Source organism: Rhopalosiphum padi, chromosome 3 (assembly GCF_020882245.1).
Source record: "Rhopalosiphum padi isolate XX-2018 chromosome 3, ASM2088224v1, whole genome shotgun sequence".
Classification (NCBI taxonomy): Eukaryota; Metazoa; Arthropoda; class Insecta; order Hemiptera; family Aphididae; genus Rhopalosiphum; species Rhopalosiphum padi.
The window spans coordinates 68,965,626-68,987,042 of NC_083599.1; the positions used below are offsets into that span (position 1 = coordinate 68,965,626).

The 21,417-nt window shown below is 24.5% G+C and overlaps 1 protein-coding gene and 1 pseudogene across 2 annotated transcripts; both read left to right on the forward strand.

Moving 5' to 3' along the window:
- Positions 1-8,021: 8,021 nt before the first annotated feature.
- LOC132924149 (uncharacterized) lies at positions 8,022-21,325 on the forward strand. Of its 2 annotated transcripts, none has more exons than XM_060988278.1 (5): positions 8,022-9,781; positions 9,837-10,023; positions 10,501-10,629; positions 17,387-17,449; positions 20,363-21,325. In XM_060988278.1, exons 2-5 carry the CDS (start codon positions 9,900-9,902, stop codon positions 21,229-21,231), a joined length of 1,185 nt encoding a protein of 394 aa, XP_060844261.1. In that variant the 5' UTR covers positions 8,022-9,781; positions 9,837-9,899; the 3' UTR covers positions 21,232-21,325. The 2 variants fall into 2 exon arrangements, with proteins under 2 accessions (XP_060844261.1, XP_060844260.1); XM_060988277.1 differs by having other exon boundaries at positions 8,024-9,777.
- On the forward strand, positions 14,594-15,776 carry LOC132923867 (uncharacterized; annotated as a pseudogene).
- Positions 21,326-21,417: the final 92 nt, after the last annotated feature.

Here is a 21,417-nt window from a genome sequence, read left to right on the forward strand (position 1 = left end):
TAGGTTAAATATTGTGTGAATTTACCTATTATTTAACTTAAAGGTAATCACATTATCTGTATACTCTTATTAGTTTTCTAAAATGGTATAATTTGTAAGCTATTTATGAATATTTAAAAATCTTCATAACACGCTTAAAAACTAAATTGTTATAAACGATCATTAATAGAACAAAGATAATGTTTTTTCCTTAAAGTTTGATTACATAATAGGTATAGATCAATTTATTATAATATTAAAGCTAATGACTCAAAATTAGAATACTCAATACAAATTTTCCTTATTGTGTACTTTTTAGGTGCGAAGAACACAAAATAAGTTAAAAATGTAAATGTAAAAGTGCATATTAGAGCAAAACTTATTTTGTTGTACACAATGAATTGGAATTATATTGAAATTTTAATTGTTTATGTATATTAAAAATTTAAATATAATTCATATTTTTCAGATCCCGAAAGATTTATTGTATTGTAACAAGCTGTCGATTCTCAGAACTCGTTTAATATATTTATTTTATAAGACAACCAAGATCTTGGCAAATGTTATATCACAAATAATATGAAATACAACATTTAGTAAAAACGGCTTAGATCAGCTAACATATAATATAATAATAGCTTCTTTTATAATGGCATGTGTACAAACTATGACAAGTTTCATTGGTCAGCAAATAACTTTCGAAAAACTCAACAATGTGATCGTGGCTGAGTTACGGATGTACACTTGATAAAAATAACTTGTATTTATTTAAAGAAACAAATTGTTTTCAAATTACAATTGACTAAACCCAGCACAGCATAATCAGATGTACTAGAGCCGTTGTGTCCACTGCTCTTTCATGCCTCACACTTTTGTACACTTGATAAAAAATAACTTGTATTATTTAAAGAAACAAATTGTTTTCAAATTACAATTGACTAAACCCAGCACAGCATAATCAGATGCACTAGAGCCGTTGTGTCCACTGCTCTTTCATGCCTCACACTTTTGTATACTTGATCAAAAATAACTTGTGTTATTTAAAGAAATAAATTGTTTTCAAATTACAATTGACTAAATCAATGATTGTTTCAAATTCAAGACTAAATCAACAAAAACTAGTCACACTACTGTATAATAGTTGCGATTTTTAAAGTCTAAACAATTACAATACCAGACTAAAGAAATTTTACTAAAATTGTAAGCTATTCTATAGAAAAGATAATCGTTTAAAACCAGTTGTAATAATAATTATGAATATATTTATCTGTTTCAGAGAATAACCACACATGCAAATAATTATCTTCACATTATTTTTGAAAGCAATTTAAATATTATTAAGATTTGTGAACAGATTTGTTTTTTTTTTAACAAAGGTACTGTATGTTAAAAATTTTTATAGTATATTCAAAATGTATTTTTATGCATATTTTTAGGTTCTAGTAATATATAAATAATCAAAATAAATTAAAGCCTAAATACAAATATCTTATTAAGTGTAGACAATATATAATTAATGGTTTAGATTCTTGAAATTTTCACCAAATATTTATATTATTATCATTTTAAAATTATTTTCAAGTTATTTATAAGCATAATAAATTGTTTTTGATAAAACATTATTAACGAGTCATAATTCTTGAAAATGTATTACAAAATACTAAAAAAGTCATTCTTATATCCATATAAAAATATTGAAAATACATAGCCAACATTTTTTTTTATATACATTTGAAGTTAGAATTTTGACGAGTTTCAGTTAAAAAAATAGCAAACTATTTTGCAGTTAAATATTCATAAAACTTTTTCTCTTTGTATTTAAGTTTTAAAAATTTATTACAAGATTCTTCATAAGTAGTTCATACTAAAACCATAAAATCTAAAAAAAAATATATCACAACAATTATTTTGTGTAGACATTTTAAGTTCCAATTTGGACAAAATTACTTGTTTAAACAATACGTTAATTATATTATTATACGTATATTAGTTTTACTATAGCCAATAACATTTTTGATTAGTTTTAAAATATTTTTAATTATTTATAGGTACTAAAAAATCTACTTTTACTGTTTTACAGTATTTATAGAAAGATGTTATTACATTATTTGTTATATAAGTTGATGTATTCTAGTATAAATATACATGTATTACCATAATAATTAAATACTAATAACTTATTAGTAATAAGTAATAATATAACAAATGCAATACTTTTGGAAAAAATTATATCAATCTTCTATACTACTAAAATAACTTAAATAGCTATATCAAAAAACCATACAATTGATTGGTAAGGCTGATAATTTCCGTTCAGAATCGTTTTTTATATACAATAATATATTATCATTGAATTCCTATACACACCTATAATAATGGCCCAGTTGACACCTAATGTACAGCAGAGTGGTACCTACTTTTTTACATTGTATCTCATTTTTCTTGTTAATGTACTAGTATCTTTAAATATTTTAAATTAAATAGTTGTTAGTATTAATACATTTATTTTAATTTTTCTCTTTTTAATATTATTCTATTTTTCTAAAAAAAAAAACAATTGGGAGGTTATAATTTTTTTTTAAATTTTTAATAAAAAAAATTTAATCCACTCATTTAGTAATTTAAATTTATTTTACATTGTTTCAGATTTTAAAATGATATGGTTTTGGTAAGAAAAAACATCTATGAACAAACACAGAAATCAAGTTATGAAAAGAAATGTATTGATTCTCAAAAATCATTTTTATTCTTTGGAGAGTATAAGAATAATGCTACTTTTATATTGTAGTGGGTCACCGAGTCACTATATGAGAAACTGTTGAATGGTGGTAAAATAAGATAGTCGTAAATCTATAGGAGTCGTAAGTGTTTTTTTAATTGAAGTCATTCATGCCCAAATAATTAAATTCTGATATAGACTTGCAAAAAAGTGCTTGCACTAAATTACGTACAAAAAAGTCCTATCCAGGGCTAAACTACTATGTATAGTCGCACTAATATATGTATTAGTATTATTATTATATACATAAGATAGCAAAACACGTAGCACCTTCCCACAAAAAAAAAATCCTCAAGACAAAAATCTAGTACAAATATAGTTATGTTACAATCTTAAACTACAATCTAAAACTTGTTTACAATATTTTCCTAGGAGTCAAACATAATACATATTATAATTATTTGTATGTTTTTACATTTACATTGGACTTTTCATTTTCATATAATATTTTTCATTTTTACAATAAGTTGAGTATTGGTTATATTGGTAATTATATAATTTGATTAATTTAAATTGATTAGTAGTTACATGATTTAAGTATGTGTTTTTTTTTTCATTAATACAATAAAATATATGGTTAATAATAATAATATAATAAAATAAATTAAAAGTGATATAAATAAAATTATTATTAATATTATGATTTATAGTTTTATATTAGTATTCTAGATAAATTACATAATTATATAATTATTTGTTATAAGTTATAAATTTATGAGTAAAGCTTAAGTGTATTATTTTTTTTGAATTTTTTCTTTATATATTTTTTGTATGTTCTTTTACATTTTGTCTTCTAATTAAACTACTGTATATTAATTTGAATAGGAAATAATTAGTATGTAATAAAATACTAGTTTAATAAAATATTAAATCTTATTTTTAAGTGTAAATATATATAAATATATAATTATTGGATTACCTACTTATATTAAAATATTGTTAACTCGGTTCACTTTTATTGTTATCAACCACATTTCTAATGGGTCAATACTTATTATTCGTTTTATTTTTTATTAAAAATTGCCTTTACATTCAAAACATTTAATTATTTAAAGTTAGTCTGATATATTTGGCATTTATCTCAACGTATCATGAGTTTACCTATTTAATCTTTTCTTACTCGTTTAGATTGTGATGGAACTCACTCCACAAAATTTATATGTCAAAAGTCTTAGTGGGCATGCCTCACAGACTTCATTTAATTTTTTTGAATGAATTGATTTAATTGAACTTAAACATACTTCCCTCTTTAATTTATTTTAAAAGCGGTTTATATACGTACACACCAACTCCTCTCTGTATATTAAGAGGTTTAGTATGTTGTGCATATAAATCGAAGCCACTCAAATTATAATATTTATATTTAATTTATAGATTATAATATAAAGTATCAGATGGACTCAGTATTATATCTATAAAATATTTTAATTCATAGCTGTGTGGTTCATTTACATTTCTGTCTATACTTTATAGACATGTCTAATAAGAATCTTTTTGTGGCATATATCATTCTTAAAATCTTATCATCCTCATATGGTACTAAAATGGACATATTAGCAATGGCTATATTTCTTATGGTAGTTGTAAGTTAAAGCTATTTATTTATTTAAAAAATTTTTTACTGTATGTTATGATTATTTTAAAAATGTTTTATTAGGTTTTCATATCCTTGTTTACATATCACTTATTAATCAAATATACATTTAGTGTATTTGATATCCATTTGTGGATTATGTGCATATGTAGTTTTATGTTTTTTGAATAAATCCTATCGTGCATTTCTACTAAATTTAGTAGACAACAGGTTTTGTCAAATGTACTTATATCTACTTTATAAATTATCTGCTTAGATTGTAATTTTTAAAATTATATTTTAAAATTTTTATTAAATAATTTATCATAAGACGTTATTTTTAGTATTGGGTATGGTGCCAAATCTAACCTATTTAAAATGTTCTTATCGGAGTGTCTATTCCATACTATTATTATGTTTTTTTTATTACCTCTTAAAATATAATTTTTAATATAAGCTTGGTTCAAAATGTTCAAATAGTTCCCCGTAGTATTTAGACTTTTAACATGAATACTCTTTTTATGTCTAATATAGCTACTTGTAGCTCTTGATCTCTCATAAGTCTAACTCCTTATTGAAGGCTATAATGGTCTCCAGTTTTCTGATCTTGAACCTATCAAGGCTATTTGAAAGAACCCTGGAAATAACCACCATGCTCGTTCTATTCACCATTGAAAATTTAAAATCATAATAATGAACTTATGTGTCTCTTTTCTGTATACAAACAATTTTCCATTGATTAAAATATTTTAAAATATTTTTATATACTATAACTAAAGATTTAATATTTATTTCTACTAAATTTTTACTATATTTTTATATTTATTTATTTTATATTATTTATTAGGAACGTAACTGTGTTTGTTTTTAGTGTTTCAACTCAATAAATTAATTTCTTTGTACATCTAGAAATCCCATAATATATTTATATCGATAACGATGTATACATTTATAATAAAATTATAAAGTTTGCTTATTGTTATTAGTATAGTGGTCATAAGTAAAGTAACTAAAATTACACAAATTAAGTAATCATAATATTCTAATTTAAACTGTTTCTGTTCTGATTTTTCTACAATTTTTGTTGCGTTAAGATTATAAGTAATTTCACTATTTGTTTTGTTAATCTTAATGTTGCTAATGTTAGTTGTGTACCGGTATTCTATGTTTATTATACTATTAAAAGTTATATTTTCAGTTCACCTAGTATGTTTGACATCTCCCTGTTACGGTTAGGTTAATCATTTCTATTAATATAATTGTTTAAGTTAAAAGTGTTGTCATGATTTTGAGTATTTGTTATATTAATAAATTTTAAATAATTTGATTCAATCGTTTTTCAATGGGTGTTTTAATGGTTGTAAAGTCTAAGTCGTCTCTATAGATTTAATAACATACATTATACTTGATAATTTTTTTTTTTTGTTGCTTAATCCAACCTCCTATGTGCTAATAGACCAGTTATGCGTTATTTTGTGTAATTGCGTTCTCATATATTTTCACCAGTTATTAATTTTATAATATTTATATACAATTTAAAGAAAATTTTTAATGCGATATGTTGTCAGTATGAAATGATGTTATATATGATAGTGACGAATTAAAATATTTCACTTATTAAATGTTAAGAAAAATAACATTTGTGTGCATATATTTTATATACGTAGATTGCCTATAAAAAATGTAACTAAAAAAAATTGTCATATACTAGTGCTTCTAATACCGGAAAATAAAATTGAAAACAGAAAAAAATAAACGCTCATTATTTTAACCACTTCATTCAAATTTTTAAGTGGCAACTTTGTTGATTTAATTTACATTTTATCATTATGAATAAACGTAAAGGAGTGTAAATATCACATAGAAATAATGAATAGTAGAATGTAAAAAATAATCAATAATATTGCGTCCAAAATGGGACAATTATTTGTTGTTAAGGCTTATCATAATCGTTGAAAAAAACCTAATGGATCATTCAAAAAAGAAAAATCTGCTTGTATAGTTTAAATAAAAGTTTAGAAGGTACCTACAGGTATATTTGTTAATAATTACCTATCTCACTGAGTGTGATAGTTAAATAAACTATAAAATTATGATTTTCGTTAAAAAAAAGATTTCAAATTTGAATGGTTCAATGACTAAAAAATATAAATTTCCTATATCTTTTGAATAATATAAGTAATTCTAATATATTATATTATTTTCAGGATTATAAAAAATAGCTAAAATACATAATAGTGAATGTTCAAAACAGCTAAATTATATTATTTTTATTATGCATCTGTAGTAATAGTATTGCTTATTTAATATTTAATATTTATATATATTAAATATATATTATTATTATAGTGTTGATTGTGTCACCCAACACTTTGGAAAATTATAGAAGGGTTCAAACAAGAACAGACTAACACAGAAATGAAAGTAGAGCAATACATAAGTGGAAAAAAACCCAATAAAAAATAAAGAAAAATATCAAGATACTGCTTTAAGAATTTTAGAAACTCAAAAACAATGTATGGAAAGAAATATTGTGAATTATTTAAAAGACATAGCCTATAAATTATTATTACGAGTATAAATTATTTTATTTGATATAAAATAATAATAATAATTTTAAAATAATATAAGTGCTTTAACTATTTTGAACATTCACTATTACGTCTTTTAGTCTTTTATACTTAGTTATTTTACCATCGCGGTTTTGACGTGATAACATGTCATCTTTTATTTCTTTTTAATTCTTATTATTTCTACAAAATTATTTTTATAGTATTTTATCATTGCAAAATAATAAGTGTCTGGTTAATAATTTCATATTATTTATTGTCATTACATTGGTGATGTATTAACATTTGGTATTATAATTATTTAGCTTCACTGAAAAAAATAAAATAAAAAGTACTTGTAATAAATTTAATTTTTTAACTCAAATGATATGTAATTTGACCAAATAAATATTTAACTCAGGAATAATTTAACTATAATTAAAAAAAAAAAAATTTAATATAATATTTAAATTACCAAAGAAATAAAATAACTTCCTCAACACTCACATATTTTATAACATATAATACAAATAACATAAATTAAACAAAAGCATTATCTAACATGCAATTATATTCTCATTATTTCATGGTCCAGAAAAATTGTAAATTGTGTGTGCAATATTGTGCTCTAGCAAAGCTTTACATGATTGCTATTACTAAATTTACTGTTATTGTTGATTTAGAGCTGACTACATTAATTACATTATATCAATAAAACGGTTAAATAAATATATAACAATTAAAAATATTATGTAAATTTTAAAAATGATGAATAAATAACATTAAAAAAAAAAAGGGAATCTTGTTCTATTAATATTAGTTTCCAAAGGAACTATATAAATCTAATATTTAGCTGGTATAATATACAGTGAAAACTATCTATATCGAATTTGAAGGGACCAAGAGATTTCTTACATTATAGAGAATTTTCGTAATACAGAGGGTATAAGAATTATATAATAAGTTATAGATCAAACCAATCATTATAATGTAATATTTATGTTTTATAGAATTTTTCGTTGTAACGAGTTTCGTAATAAAGAGTTTTTACTGTAATTTAATAAATTCTATACCTAGTTTATTTGATCAATAATTTATTATTTAATTTAAATAATAATAATAAATAAAATATTTAAAATAATAAATGTGTTATTAATGTTATTAATAATTAATTTATATTAACATTATATACATAAAGAATATATTATGACTTAAGTATTGATATTTCTGTACAGAATTTAATTTACTGTCAATAACTATTTTACTATACAGTTATTAAAAAATATATAATTATTTCCTATTTCAAAACAATTTTATGTTCAAATAATATTGTATCATCATTTGTTTTTATTCTTATATCACATAACACTGAATTTCTAAAAACAAAAATTTATTGCTTAAATCTTTTTTGATAGTAACTAAAATCCCCTACAACATACTTGCGTAAAGATTGTAAGCCTCTAAATACCCCAACCATATTACAGCTCTTTTTATATTTATTTCATTCGCATATTTTGAATTTGAAAACTTACACTTGATGAATTCCATATTGTTGTTTTATTAAATTAATGTAAACATTTATAAAAATGTGCTCATTTTAAATGTTTATAGTACCTTTAATGTGTATTAAAAATTAAAGCTATTAAGGAGGAAGAATTAGTAAAATAATATCTATAAATAATAAACTATTAAGAAATTACCTACTTAGTTATTTTAAGCACAAACAATGGTTAAAACAAGTAATAAGTAATCAATAATATATTTTTATTGTATGCAGAATGTATATCATATTAACAAATTATGTTTCACAATCCGAAATCTAAGATAAAATTTAAAATAATTATTAGTACACTAATAGATTAAAAAATAAATTTAAAGTTGCACACAACATAAAAATAAGCTATTTTAATAACAATGTTCAATCTATGAAATATGTTACCATAAAACCATTGAGACTTGAGACGTACTTATTTTTAAAATAATTTTAAGTTTATGCATTATTAATCTCATGCCCGTGCGTTGGATTTTTTTCTTATGGAGTGATTATGAAAAAAAATAGTATAAAAAAATATTCTACTTATATATTTAAATATACTAGTAGAGTAGTGTATTTTCTAATCTATTATTATTGTAGTTTTCAAATCGGTGATCTGTTGACAGTAATGATATTCAAATGAATCTAATTCTCGAGGACTTTAGTACCTAGTTTTAATTTGTAGGTTAAGTACCTTGTATCTACTAAAAATTATTTACTTATTCAATATAATTACTAAAATATTTATAATATTAATTACAGTAATAAATAATATCTAGGGTTCGGGATTTGTTGCACTTAAAATCATCAAAATATGCTTAAAAATATGACGTATTTATAATTATACAAATAAAAATTTTAAAATTAGGTAGGTAAAACACTGTACATTTTAATGCGACTCAATTTTCAAGCTCAACTGACCCGCCATTTAGTCTATTTGAAATTATTACTATCATATCTAAAAGATCTACTAGTTTTGTTTTTCAGTAACGGTTATCACTGTATATCAGTTATTGGTAGCACTTATGTGCACCCTCAACATGTGACACCACCGTAGACCTGTCACCAGACCAAGGATGCTGACTGCCCCATTATGGCATAGTACCATTCCCTAGCTCAGTAGCCGCCTTTACATAAAAACACTATTACACAGCGCTGTTCAACGGTGTTTGCGCCCTCTTCGCTTGTTTTCAAACCTTAAGATTATAGTGACAGATCGGTCGTTGTTCATCGTCTGCCATTTAACCAGAATTCGAAAATACCGGTATCACAGGTTGCCATAACAGTTGGCTGTAGTCAAATCACGTGTTTTCTTGCAGTTGTTTGACGTACAACCATCGCTTACTGTTAACCTATACTCTAAGTAGGTAAACTACCTTATCATACTATTTTTTATAATTATTGACATTTATAATTTTACAGGTAAAAAATATTACTTACATCGTTAAGTTATAAAAATACCTAAGTACCTAATAAATCAAATTCATGGCACTAACCAAGATGGAAAAATATCAATTAATTAATTCAGTTGACTATAGAATTGTCGTTGATGACATGCAACAACCAGTTTTAAATGAAAATGGTGATCTCATTGTGATGAACAACGATAGTGAGTATTGTTTAAAAATTAACTTTTTCTAGAAATGTATAAATATACTATCCGTTATGAACATATAGAGTTGGTGTATATAGGCTTAGTTTAATTATTTTCTATGGTGTATTTAGAATTTAGATATTAATTATTACATTTTTTTTTGGATCAAAATAAAATAAATAGTTTATTAACTTACTAATTATTATATTATGCGTAAACTTGATTTATTTCAAGTATAATATTAAATATGAAAATATTCAATTAGGTTAATACATAGGTATATATTGTTTTTTGGATTACGAAGAAACATTTTCAGTTAACAAACATTTAATTAGGTACCTAATTTTATAAGTAGGTACCTAATTAAATGTTTGTTAGGTACCTACCTATAGTTAAAATGTTAATACTCTTTGAAGCTTCTTGTTTAAATAAAAAATATTATTTTTCACACTTAACTGCTTAATAGAAAAATTATTCATCAAACATTTTTAGGCAAAAATTTTATGGCAGTTCCATATTCTGAAGATGTATTAAAAATGTTTGATCTCAGATGTCATGGAAACTATGAATCAACCCCTGGGTCGCCGAAAGATTCACCTGAAGAAGCAATTGTCATAATAGGTAAATATTTTTTTATATTATTATAATATGCGCATCTAAATGTTTATCCGTTTCATAATATGATTTTTGAAAAAGCATATTATGTGAAGTGAGTAATGAGTTTTTGTGGATCCCATTCCACTTTCCTGTTGTTCTACAATTTACGATCATAAATATGTTGTTGACGTTAGGTTGACAGTACACCATAATATTATTATTGACATTCGTAGATGACTTATCATTATGACAAATGCAAATTCTTGTCATATAATAGAGTGAAAAAAATCCATAGTATACTTCTTCTTAATAAGTTAATATTAAATGTACCTATTTTGATTAAAAAATAATATTTGTATAAAAATGCACAATTTTTTATTATTATATTCTCCTATAGTTTTATAATATCTCATTACTGACATTAAAATTACATAAATCAATATTTTTACTTTCAAAATAATGAATAATATTTTTTCAATTGAAATCACAGTATAACAAATATACACACATTTATTAATAATTTATTTGTTATAAAGTATACATATTATGCTTAATATAATTATCTATGTGAATATATTTATTTAGTCTTTGGTTTTGTTATTTTGTTTGAATCGTCTTAATATTAGATATGCCATTTTTAAACACTGCAAAATTACAACATTTATTTCTAAAATTGATATGATTTATACATATATTGTTATATTGTATTTATGTTCAACATAATGCTAAATGGTTCATATAAAATCAAACCGATTTTTAAAGAACATCACCTTTTTACAACATAAAGATTTGATCAATCCAATATTAAATAAATAATAATTAGGGCTTGGATGTTGTTATATAAATTAAAAGTTGCTATAGCAAGACTTGGAGATTTAAAAGCTTTAAACATAGACAAATTAAAATAAATATGAGCGGATACATACACATATATACACTAGAACAAGACAATTTTTATTGAATTTATTTAAAAATCTATTTAATATTTTTATTATCAATTTTTTTCTTTTTAAATAATTGTATTTATTTCTCCAATATCAATGTCATTAAATAAAAAAAAAAATAAAAAAATATTGAATAACATAAAATTTTTAAAAAAGGTATAAAATTATTTTATTTTAGTATCAAGTAGAAAAATTAAAAAAGTTCTAGATAAAATTTGAAGATGGTTATGTAATATTTTGTGTACACTAATTCACAATTTTCAGTGATAGAAATAAAGAAATTACCTATATAGAAACTTAAAATATGACATTACAATATTACATGAAAGCATTTTAATACCTAATTGATGAAATAAAAGAAAAAATTAAACATTAAACTATATATAATTGCTTCAAATATGTCTCAACCACTTTGATTGATGTCGAACGATCATTCTCATCTGTATTTAAAAATATGTTGACAGAAAAATTAGAAATTCATATGTTTATTTATTTTAATAACAATTAAAATATAAAAATATATATTAATTTTTAAATTTATAATACCTTTTTTACAATATTTAAATATAAGTACCAATATTAATATTTCTTCTAAAAATTTGTCATATAAATAATTAATATTTATTTGCATATTTTTACGATATTGACTGAATATTATATGGCATATTTTGATACTTTTTTGTGCATGAAAATCCGCGCTCTAGTTATGAGTCAGGAATTAAAGTAAAATAATGTTAGCAAATTTAAATATCTAAGTGCTAAAATGTTATGAGTTGTATCACCTTTCATTAAAATACAAATGTATCATCAAACATTACATTATCAATATGGGAAATATAATTTAATGAAAAAAAAAATGATGTCACATTTTCAGTCTTTAGTACTATAAACATTTATCAAACATTTCAATACATATTGAGTAGTTATGAAAAAGCTAATTTCAAATTTGAAGTCTTAAATAGATACAAATATACAATGACTTTTATATAAATATTAACTAATAATGTGATGATGAATAAAATATCATTTTTCTATGATCTGAACAAGATATATGAAGTAACTTCTAAGTGTAAATAAATAAATGTACTAATAAATTACTTCTTCTTATATCAGTTTAGAACAAATTATAATATTTCCAGACACTAACAACCAGTTAACAATAATTCAAACGCACTAACTACAATGACTTAATATCAACTTGTTTAAAATAATGTAATAATCAGTGTTTATGTATTTAAATTTTTTTTAACTTTAAGTTTTAATTGTCATAAAAAAATGTTGAAGTAAGATCAATTATCAGGTTACCAACAAACAACAACATTGTTAGGTTAAATAATTTTAAGGTTTTAAATTATAATTCCTATCTTATATCAATGATATACCTATCTATGTTATTACCTGCTAAAAATTTCTCTCTAAATGAAATATTATTTTTAATTAAAAAACTAAAAGATGGGAAATCATCAATTTATGATTTAATTACAAAAAAAGTCCACATTAGTATACTAACTCATCCAATACCTAAATCCCATTCATTGGCTCAAGAGAAAATACCACAGAGATTTACTAACCTAAAATAATATATCACATTGGGTCCATCACTAGTTGGCCTCTCTCTACATATTATTCACAGTTAAATTTTACATAAATTATCATTTTTGCTTATTGTACTATTCTAACACAGATTGTAAATATTCTTTATAAATAAAAAAAGAAATCCAAAAAAGTTATATTAAAAATAGTCACATTTTAATTTTTGAAGAACTTAAAAAAAAAAAAATGGGAAAGTTCATCTCAAATAGACTTAACAACAAATTCAAATCTGTTTTCAGATTCTTAGCATTTCACTAGATCAATCGGTACGGTAGTCAAAAAACACGTCTCAGTTTCTATGTTTCACGTATGTTAAACAAAAACAAAAACGGTTTATTATCGAATCTCCTTAAGAAATTAAATTAGCACATGATAAATAAAAATAATCTGTAATTGGTAATAATATTAAACGATAAATATACAAATATACATTTTGTACTGACTACTGTACACTACTACACTGTAATACATTGATAACTCGATACCCAGATTATTAAAATCGTACAACGAAAGCACTTATAGTATTAATTATCACTGTTGACATAAATGCACACCAATTCTCAGATGTTTATAGCTCTTTCAATTATTTGTATTAACATATTAATATAAACCATCTGTAAAAATGTATTAAAAATTAAACTGTGCACGAATCATTTAACCCTTTAACAGGCAAACCTAATTTTCAAATACGACAAATAAGACAACTGTGGCCTCCATATCTGCCACCATTGAAGAGATCCGTATGATCAAAATTATTTTCGTTAATTTTAGTTTAACGGAACTGTGGCATAGATAGTAGCCACTTTATTATCAATTTTATAATATAAGATATTAAAACCGCCATAATAATAATCAATTTTTGTTTTGCTTATCAATTACGATAGAATGATAACATAATAACATATGTTCAACAATTATTTAATATTATAATGGTGATAACCGTATTGATAATCATTATTATCAAAAGTGGCTTGTGGGCTTGTGTACAAGCCACTAATCGTTAAAACTTATTAACATTTCAAATTTTAAAATTATTTTACGAAATTAGCGTGATTACCATTTACTACAACGTATAATCAATCAAGTAAGTACATAATATAATTCTTTATACAATTTTATATAGGTTATATATCATAAATTATCGATATCAATGGTTTTATAGTATTTTTACATTCGATAAAAGTATAAAAAAAAATATTTTTCAAAAAAAGTTTATTTTAGACTGTTAAGTATTGTATTAGAAATTAAAATTATATTAGTAATTTATACACCGTTGGAATTGTTACAATCTATTGTTTTTAATAATATAATATTTTTTGAAGTTAATATTTGCGCAAAGAAGATAGTAGTTGACATTTTTTGACAAAAATGTAGTTATACACATATTTTTTTAATTATATTAGTTGCATTTTATATAGGTAATTATTTTTTGTTGTAGCTTCTGAATAAAAATACCACATGTGTCACAAATTGACATTTTGGGTAATATTAAATGGTATTTCAGACCAGTAAGCATTTGATTCAGACTTTGGAGGTGATAGTGATGCCGAAGATGTTCTTTGTGTTTCAAGTGCAAGTAATACACCAACTAGTACAACCAGAGGTAGTAAAAGAAAAAATGCATTTAATGATAGTCCTTCTACAAGCCCTCTGTCATCTTCCTCATGTAATATTAATTCACATGATGACTCTAATTTATCAACCATTTCTTCAGAAGTGCCTAAATTATCAAGACTTAGATCCAGGAAATTAAAATCTGCAATTAATAGCAATGTCCTACAAAGCTTTTCTGGTTGTGAATTTGATGACAGTGATTTTGATCCTTTATATGAACTGATTCCACATACAGATACAACTGATAATATATTAGCAGAAAATAGTGACAATGAGAATAATATGTTAAATATATCTGAACCATTAAGTATAGAAAAAAATGGACTTCCTAGTTAATTTTATTGAAAATTCAGATGATGATTCTAATTATATAGAAGATAATAATGAAAATAACATATTATTTAGTTTTTCAAAAGACCAACCTCTTACATCATTATCTTATGACTCATTTAATTTTAATGAATTTTATGGACCTAATGTGTTAGTAGACATTAAATCACCCATGAAAAACTTCGATATATATTTTTCTGATTTTTATCAATATATTGTTGACCAATCTAAAGCTCTTTTATTATTTTTGTGATGCCACTATTGTTAATTCATATATAATGTATACTACAACTGTTAAACTAACCTCAAACAGAGAGAAACTTTCGACTCATCTAAAGTATCGTTCTTTATTAGCTGATGAGTTAATTGGGCAATTTTGTAGTAGAAAAACTTTTAGCCCTAAAAAAGTTATCCCTTCAACTAAAAAAAAGCCTACAGATGTTGGAAGGGGCCGTATTATATTACCAGGAAACAATAGCAGACTAAAAATATGGGTAATCACATGCCCATTGCTGGAAAATATAATCGCTGTAGGCATTGTAGTACTAAAAAAGATGTCAAAAGATCAAAAATCCACTGCCATGAATGTAAGGTTGCTCTTTGCTTAGATTGTTTTTTGCCTTTTCATTCATATTAAAATTTCTAGTTTCATCACCATAAAATTATGAATAAAAATTTGAATTTTTGAATTTTTTTATTATTTATTTTGTAGAACTTTATATAATGTAATTCTAAAAAGTATATAGTTTTTATATTTTATAATTTAATATGGTATTTTATTTATAAAGTAATATTTATATATTATGTATATTTTTATAAGTCTGAAAAATTGTTATAATGTTATTTTATTCAAGAAGTGATGTATTTTTTTTTTTTTTTTTCATAAGACTGAAATTTATATTAGGTAATGTTGTTTTATTTGAATTTTTCAAAATGTTATAAAATGTTATTTTAAAATCAAGTGATTTTTTTTTAAAATATAATTTGGAACTTTGAATTATTTTATTATTATTTTTATTAGTTGAGTTTTTTTTATGCAAAAACTGTGATTGAATTATATTTTATAGTAATTTAATTTTTCTAAATATATGCTGCAGGTATGAAAAAAGTTAAAAGATCCTAATAATTCTAAGTCCAAAAAAAAAATAGTTCTGCCCGTCTATAGTAATATTTAAAGTGGCTTCCACACATGCCACAGTCTAGATTATATCTTCATCATAAAAATAACTGTGCATATCTACCATACAAATCAAACTGGTTTTTATTTATGCCACTAACCCATAAAGGGTTAAATAATAATTATAATATTGGTTCCCATTTTAATTTTAAAAGTTATCCCTCAAACCTCCCATCTTAATAATTAAAAAAAATATTTAACATGAACTTAATTTTGATTATATAATTCGACTAGGTTCTATATAGGTAATTTTTTCTAGTTTAAAATATATATCATGCTGAAATGTCATGTAATTTCGTACAATAATGAGCTTTACAACAACTATTTTAAATAGTATTATGTAATTGTTTTTTTCTGTGCAGACATTCTCATACCAATATCAGTACATGTTTATTGTTTAATTTATAATATCATTTTTGTAAAAATTATTTCAATGATAAAAAGTAAATTGTATTGATAATAATTTTGTACCTGCTTGTTTTATTAGATGAAAACTTATATCTAATTAAACAAATATTTAAAATGTTAAATTGCGGTCACAGGTACTGTATTTTTGTTCTATCTTCCTACCTATTCAAAATGCATAAAATACACCAAGTTTATACTTCGCAATATTAGTTATCGTAGTATAGTGACAAAATAGTTTTATTTTATATAATAACGATTTCGACTGTAAAATTAAATTGAGAACTACTCGATTGCATTATGAAACGGATAATTGTATTATACTCATATACTTCATATACTTCAAGATCTCTGATCAGAAAATTAGAGATAAAAGGCTCATGCCAAATATTACTTGTTAGTGTAATGTTTATTGTCACTAATTAGCATATTTATTGTAAAAATTATTAAAAATTATTAAATACTACCATATCACTGCTCAACCGCTATACGTTTACTACAGTACCTACCTACACTACCTATATGTAATGCTTGTCCATAATAGCATAAGCTCCATGAATATATTAAATCCAATCGTTTACTGCAGATTAATATACTACTCATTTGCCAATATTGATTCATAAAAAGTTATAATATTGGCATAAACATAATTTCGATGTTTTCGATTTTTAATAAACACAAAAACAATATTCTTAAAAAAATTTTGTTTTGATTTTAGACCCTGTGATGCCCAATAAAAGTTCTTCAAAATCATATTGCACCGACAAGGAGAAGACATTCGGTATGTACATTATATACAATATATAATATATAATACTATACTTTATCAAAGAACATTTGTTATTTCAAAAACTATTACCAGTACCTATACTAATACCTATTACAGTACATTATTTGAAAATATTTAATATTTCAAGCGGAACAATTTTCCTATATGTGACTAATTTTTATGTGTACGATGTACCTATATAAAAAATTCTTCTATTTTAAATTTTGAGGATAGTTTTTGCCGTTTTGGTAATAAATAAGATCTAGTTGATACTTTGAAAGAGGTCCAAGCTTAAAATGTCCAGTATTTTTCAAAATAAGCGTCTGAAGGTTAAAAATTGACAACATTCAATATTTACGCTTAAAATAACAATCGCTCATCAAACAGTTTTATTATAAGTTTATAGCGAAAAATTTTCTTCAAGCGTTTTTATTTAGAACTTTCTATTACCTATGCCTGACGATATTAAAAATAATTTTTTGATATTACTTCAATACTGATTTGAAACGGTATACAAACCCGAAAGACACGGTATACCAAAATACCGATATAGTATGGTACCTACACTGAAATGATAAATAAAATCTACTGAGTAACGATAATTTACTAAAATATTGTTTCACAGTATATAGAATCTATATTATTGTTAATAGAACACAGCAAGCAACAAAATGCACTAATAATTATTTTATACTTCAAATTAAGTTATTTTTTAAACTGTCTTCGCCTGTCACAAAATCTGTAGATAACCTACAAGACAAAATGCTTTTTTATCTACATTATTGAAGCTACACTGCTACAATACAGTTTTAATCTTTAAAAGTAATCAATTTGGAGTAAAGTAACCCGCCTAAACGGTATGTACACAAATTCCATTAATGTTAACTTGTCAATTATTTATTTTAAATTTACTTAATATTATATTAAATTACTATAAAGATATACCGATTTAAAATTCAAATACATTTTTGACTACAAAATAAATGAACATGATAAAGATGAACCTTCAAATAAGAGATCTGATAATGATCTAAAGCCAGTCAATCAATTTATTCAATTATTGCCGGTTGTGCCGTGTCACTATAGTAACTTCAAAATAAACTACTTAACACAAAGATATGTGTTCTGCTTACAGAGTAGATATATAAAGAGTTCACTGTAAATCATCCAACTCGTAAGCAAATAAAATTAATAAGAAAGCTTTTATAAATATTTATATATATATATATTTTAATCATAATAATTTGATTTACTTATGATAAATTCAATAAGAAAATAAACAAAAAAAAAATCAAATTAATATAATATAATGTTGCGTCTTGCAAAAGAATTATAATTAAAAAATAAAATAAAGTAATTTGTTGAGGCGCTTTATATATCACTAAATCAGTTAGAAACAAACTTGGCATTCATAAACAAAAAAATTAACTCTTCGGCATGTTCCGGAGATAATGAGAATTGGTGATCAGTAATGACATTGCCCAGCACAATTAACAATCTGTTTACTGGGTACACTTGTAATTTGAATATACTTGCATTTAATAGCTAAATTTGCTAATATTGTAAATTCTGAATTGAATGTTTTCCACCATTGTAAGGGATTACAATTCAAACCAATACGTCTTGGTAATTATATACACTTATCAAGTTCTATTAGGTTCAAATCCTGCATGGAATTTGTTTGTGTATACATGTGTGTTTGAAAGGTTTCCCAAAAATGCAGTCAATCCTAAATTATTGTGAACATTTAGTCAAAAACAGTTATACATATTTTATTTATTATTTCAATTATTATTATACTAACCTCCAATATTTGTGTTTATGTCGTGATCTTCAACTTTCACTTGGTGTCCAATATCGTATGATATAACGTATGATTAAATCCTTTTATGACAATTCAATATAATGACTTCTATATCTTGGATTTAGAAAACTTATTTTTTTTTAATTGGTCTTGCTTGATTGTACATAACGTTTAAAAAATGGTGTTTTGATAGCTCTTTTTATGTAATCTTCTAAGTGATTCAACATTGTATATAAATAAATCAAGGTTTTTTACGGTATACTTTATATCAAAATAATTTCAAAAGACCCTAATTCAGCCCTACAGAATTACCTAGTAATTAGCCTGAAAGACCTCCACCCAGAAACGTTTTTCGTACCTATACAACGATTTCTCATTAAATTCAAATTTAACACATACATTATTAATGACTTAATCCTCAAAGTCTAGGTATACACTCGACATCTACTGTATAGCAGAGCAATTACTCCCTCTTTTAATATAATTTTAAGTCGTTACAAAACATCATTTGAAAAAATAAAAATATATAATGATACAATTATTAAGATTTTTACTTTTTTAAATGGCACATATTTTTATTTCCTTATTCCAGATCTAAATATTTTACCGTATACTTCGATGTTTTAAAATTTAATTTAAAAAAGTAGGTAGTTTATTAGTTGTAATTGTAAGTTTTTAAAAATTTTAATGAACTGCAGTGGGTGGTCTGCAAAATATTTGTTTACTACACCGTTTATCGTCTACACGTTAAACTTATACTAATACTTGTAACTAATAAACTTTTTGTTTGAAATTAATTTTAATAGATCGAAGTAATCCGTAAAATATTCTGCTTTAGAATAAAGAATTAACAATGTATATATTGTCATTAAAAAAATTGAAAACTTAAAAAAAATACCATTAAAATAATAAAAAATATCATACTTACAATTATGTTAAAAGAATATCAATAGTTTTTGAATTAATTAGTGTTGGTTGTTAGAAGAATCATCCAGTATTTATTATACCGGTTATTACCGATATAATCACCTGCCATTAAAAAAAATTAAATTAAAATTAAGGAAGCGTTGTCCACAATGCTCTTAGCATCAACTACCTACTATACAAAATGTGCTTTGCAGATACCAATCAACTGCTGTGGATCACAAAATATTCAACGAAGAGGGATATCGAAGCGACCTGGGAAATGCTGGAGCTAGTGGCTTCTAAAAAATACCAAGATATGTTCAACAACCCAAAAATGGTTAAGAATCAGGCGTGGAAAAATATTTACAAGGAGCTATTGTTGAAAGGGTACAGAGTCGCGAAAACGGTGATCCATGGAGGCGTCAAGTGTCATCAGAAATGGCGCAACCTAGAGAAGAGGTACAAAAACTACATATTGAACAAGGGGAACCCAAAATGTTTGAAACCCAAATGCCCGCCGCCGTACTTCGAGAAATTGGACGAAATTCTCAAGGAGTCGGAGAAGTACTCGAATACCGTAGTAATCAGCGATGACATGGCCGAACCTGACATGTTGGGCACTGACAGTATTCATCTCACGAGCGACTCGAACACGGCACTGAACGTTATAACCTGCCAATACAGCCCCGGCGACGACCACTGTTACGTTGTCAACAGTTCCGGTCACGATTCTAAGTGCATCAAAGTAAAACCGATGGTAATCAAGCGCTCGACCCTCAATGGTGGTGATGGTGGTTATAATGATAGTGATGACGGCGATGGCCACGTGGACGTCGGTTTGCCGTGTTCTACGTCGTCATCCCGTCAACATCGTAGCGACCAACAATCAGCCGCAATGGAATATATACTACAACAATTGGTCCACATGCACAAGGATACGTTGGCCATGATCGATGAGCACTTCACCAGGATGGAGGACCTGATGAAGGAAAACGTGGCTCAGGGCAAGCGGTTGGTTGACATCATGAATCAGGTTTTGCACAGCAGGCTGATGACCGACCGGGACAACGAAAAGAAAAATTAGTTATACTAATCGCAATTGTATTTTTATTTATTTTTGTCCTTGTAATTGTAATTAATGGACTTCTTAATATTACATTACAAATTTCACAATTTAACATATGTTTGTTAATTAATTTATTGCCTTATTGGTCATATTCATTTATAATAACATTTAAGTAAAAAAAAAAGAGGAGTACAATTTGAGAAT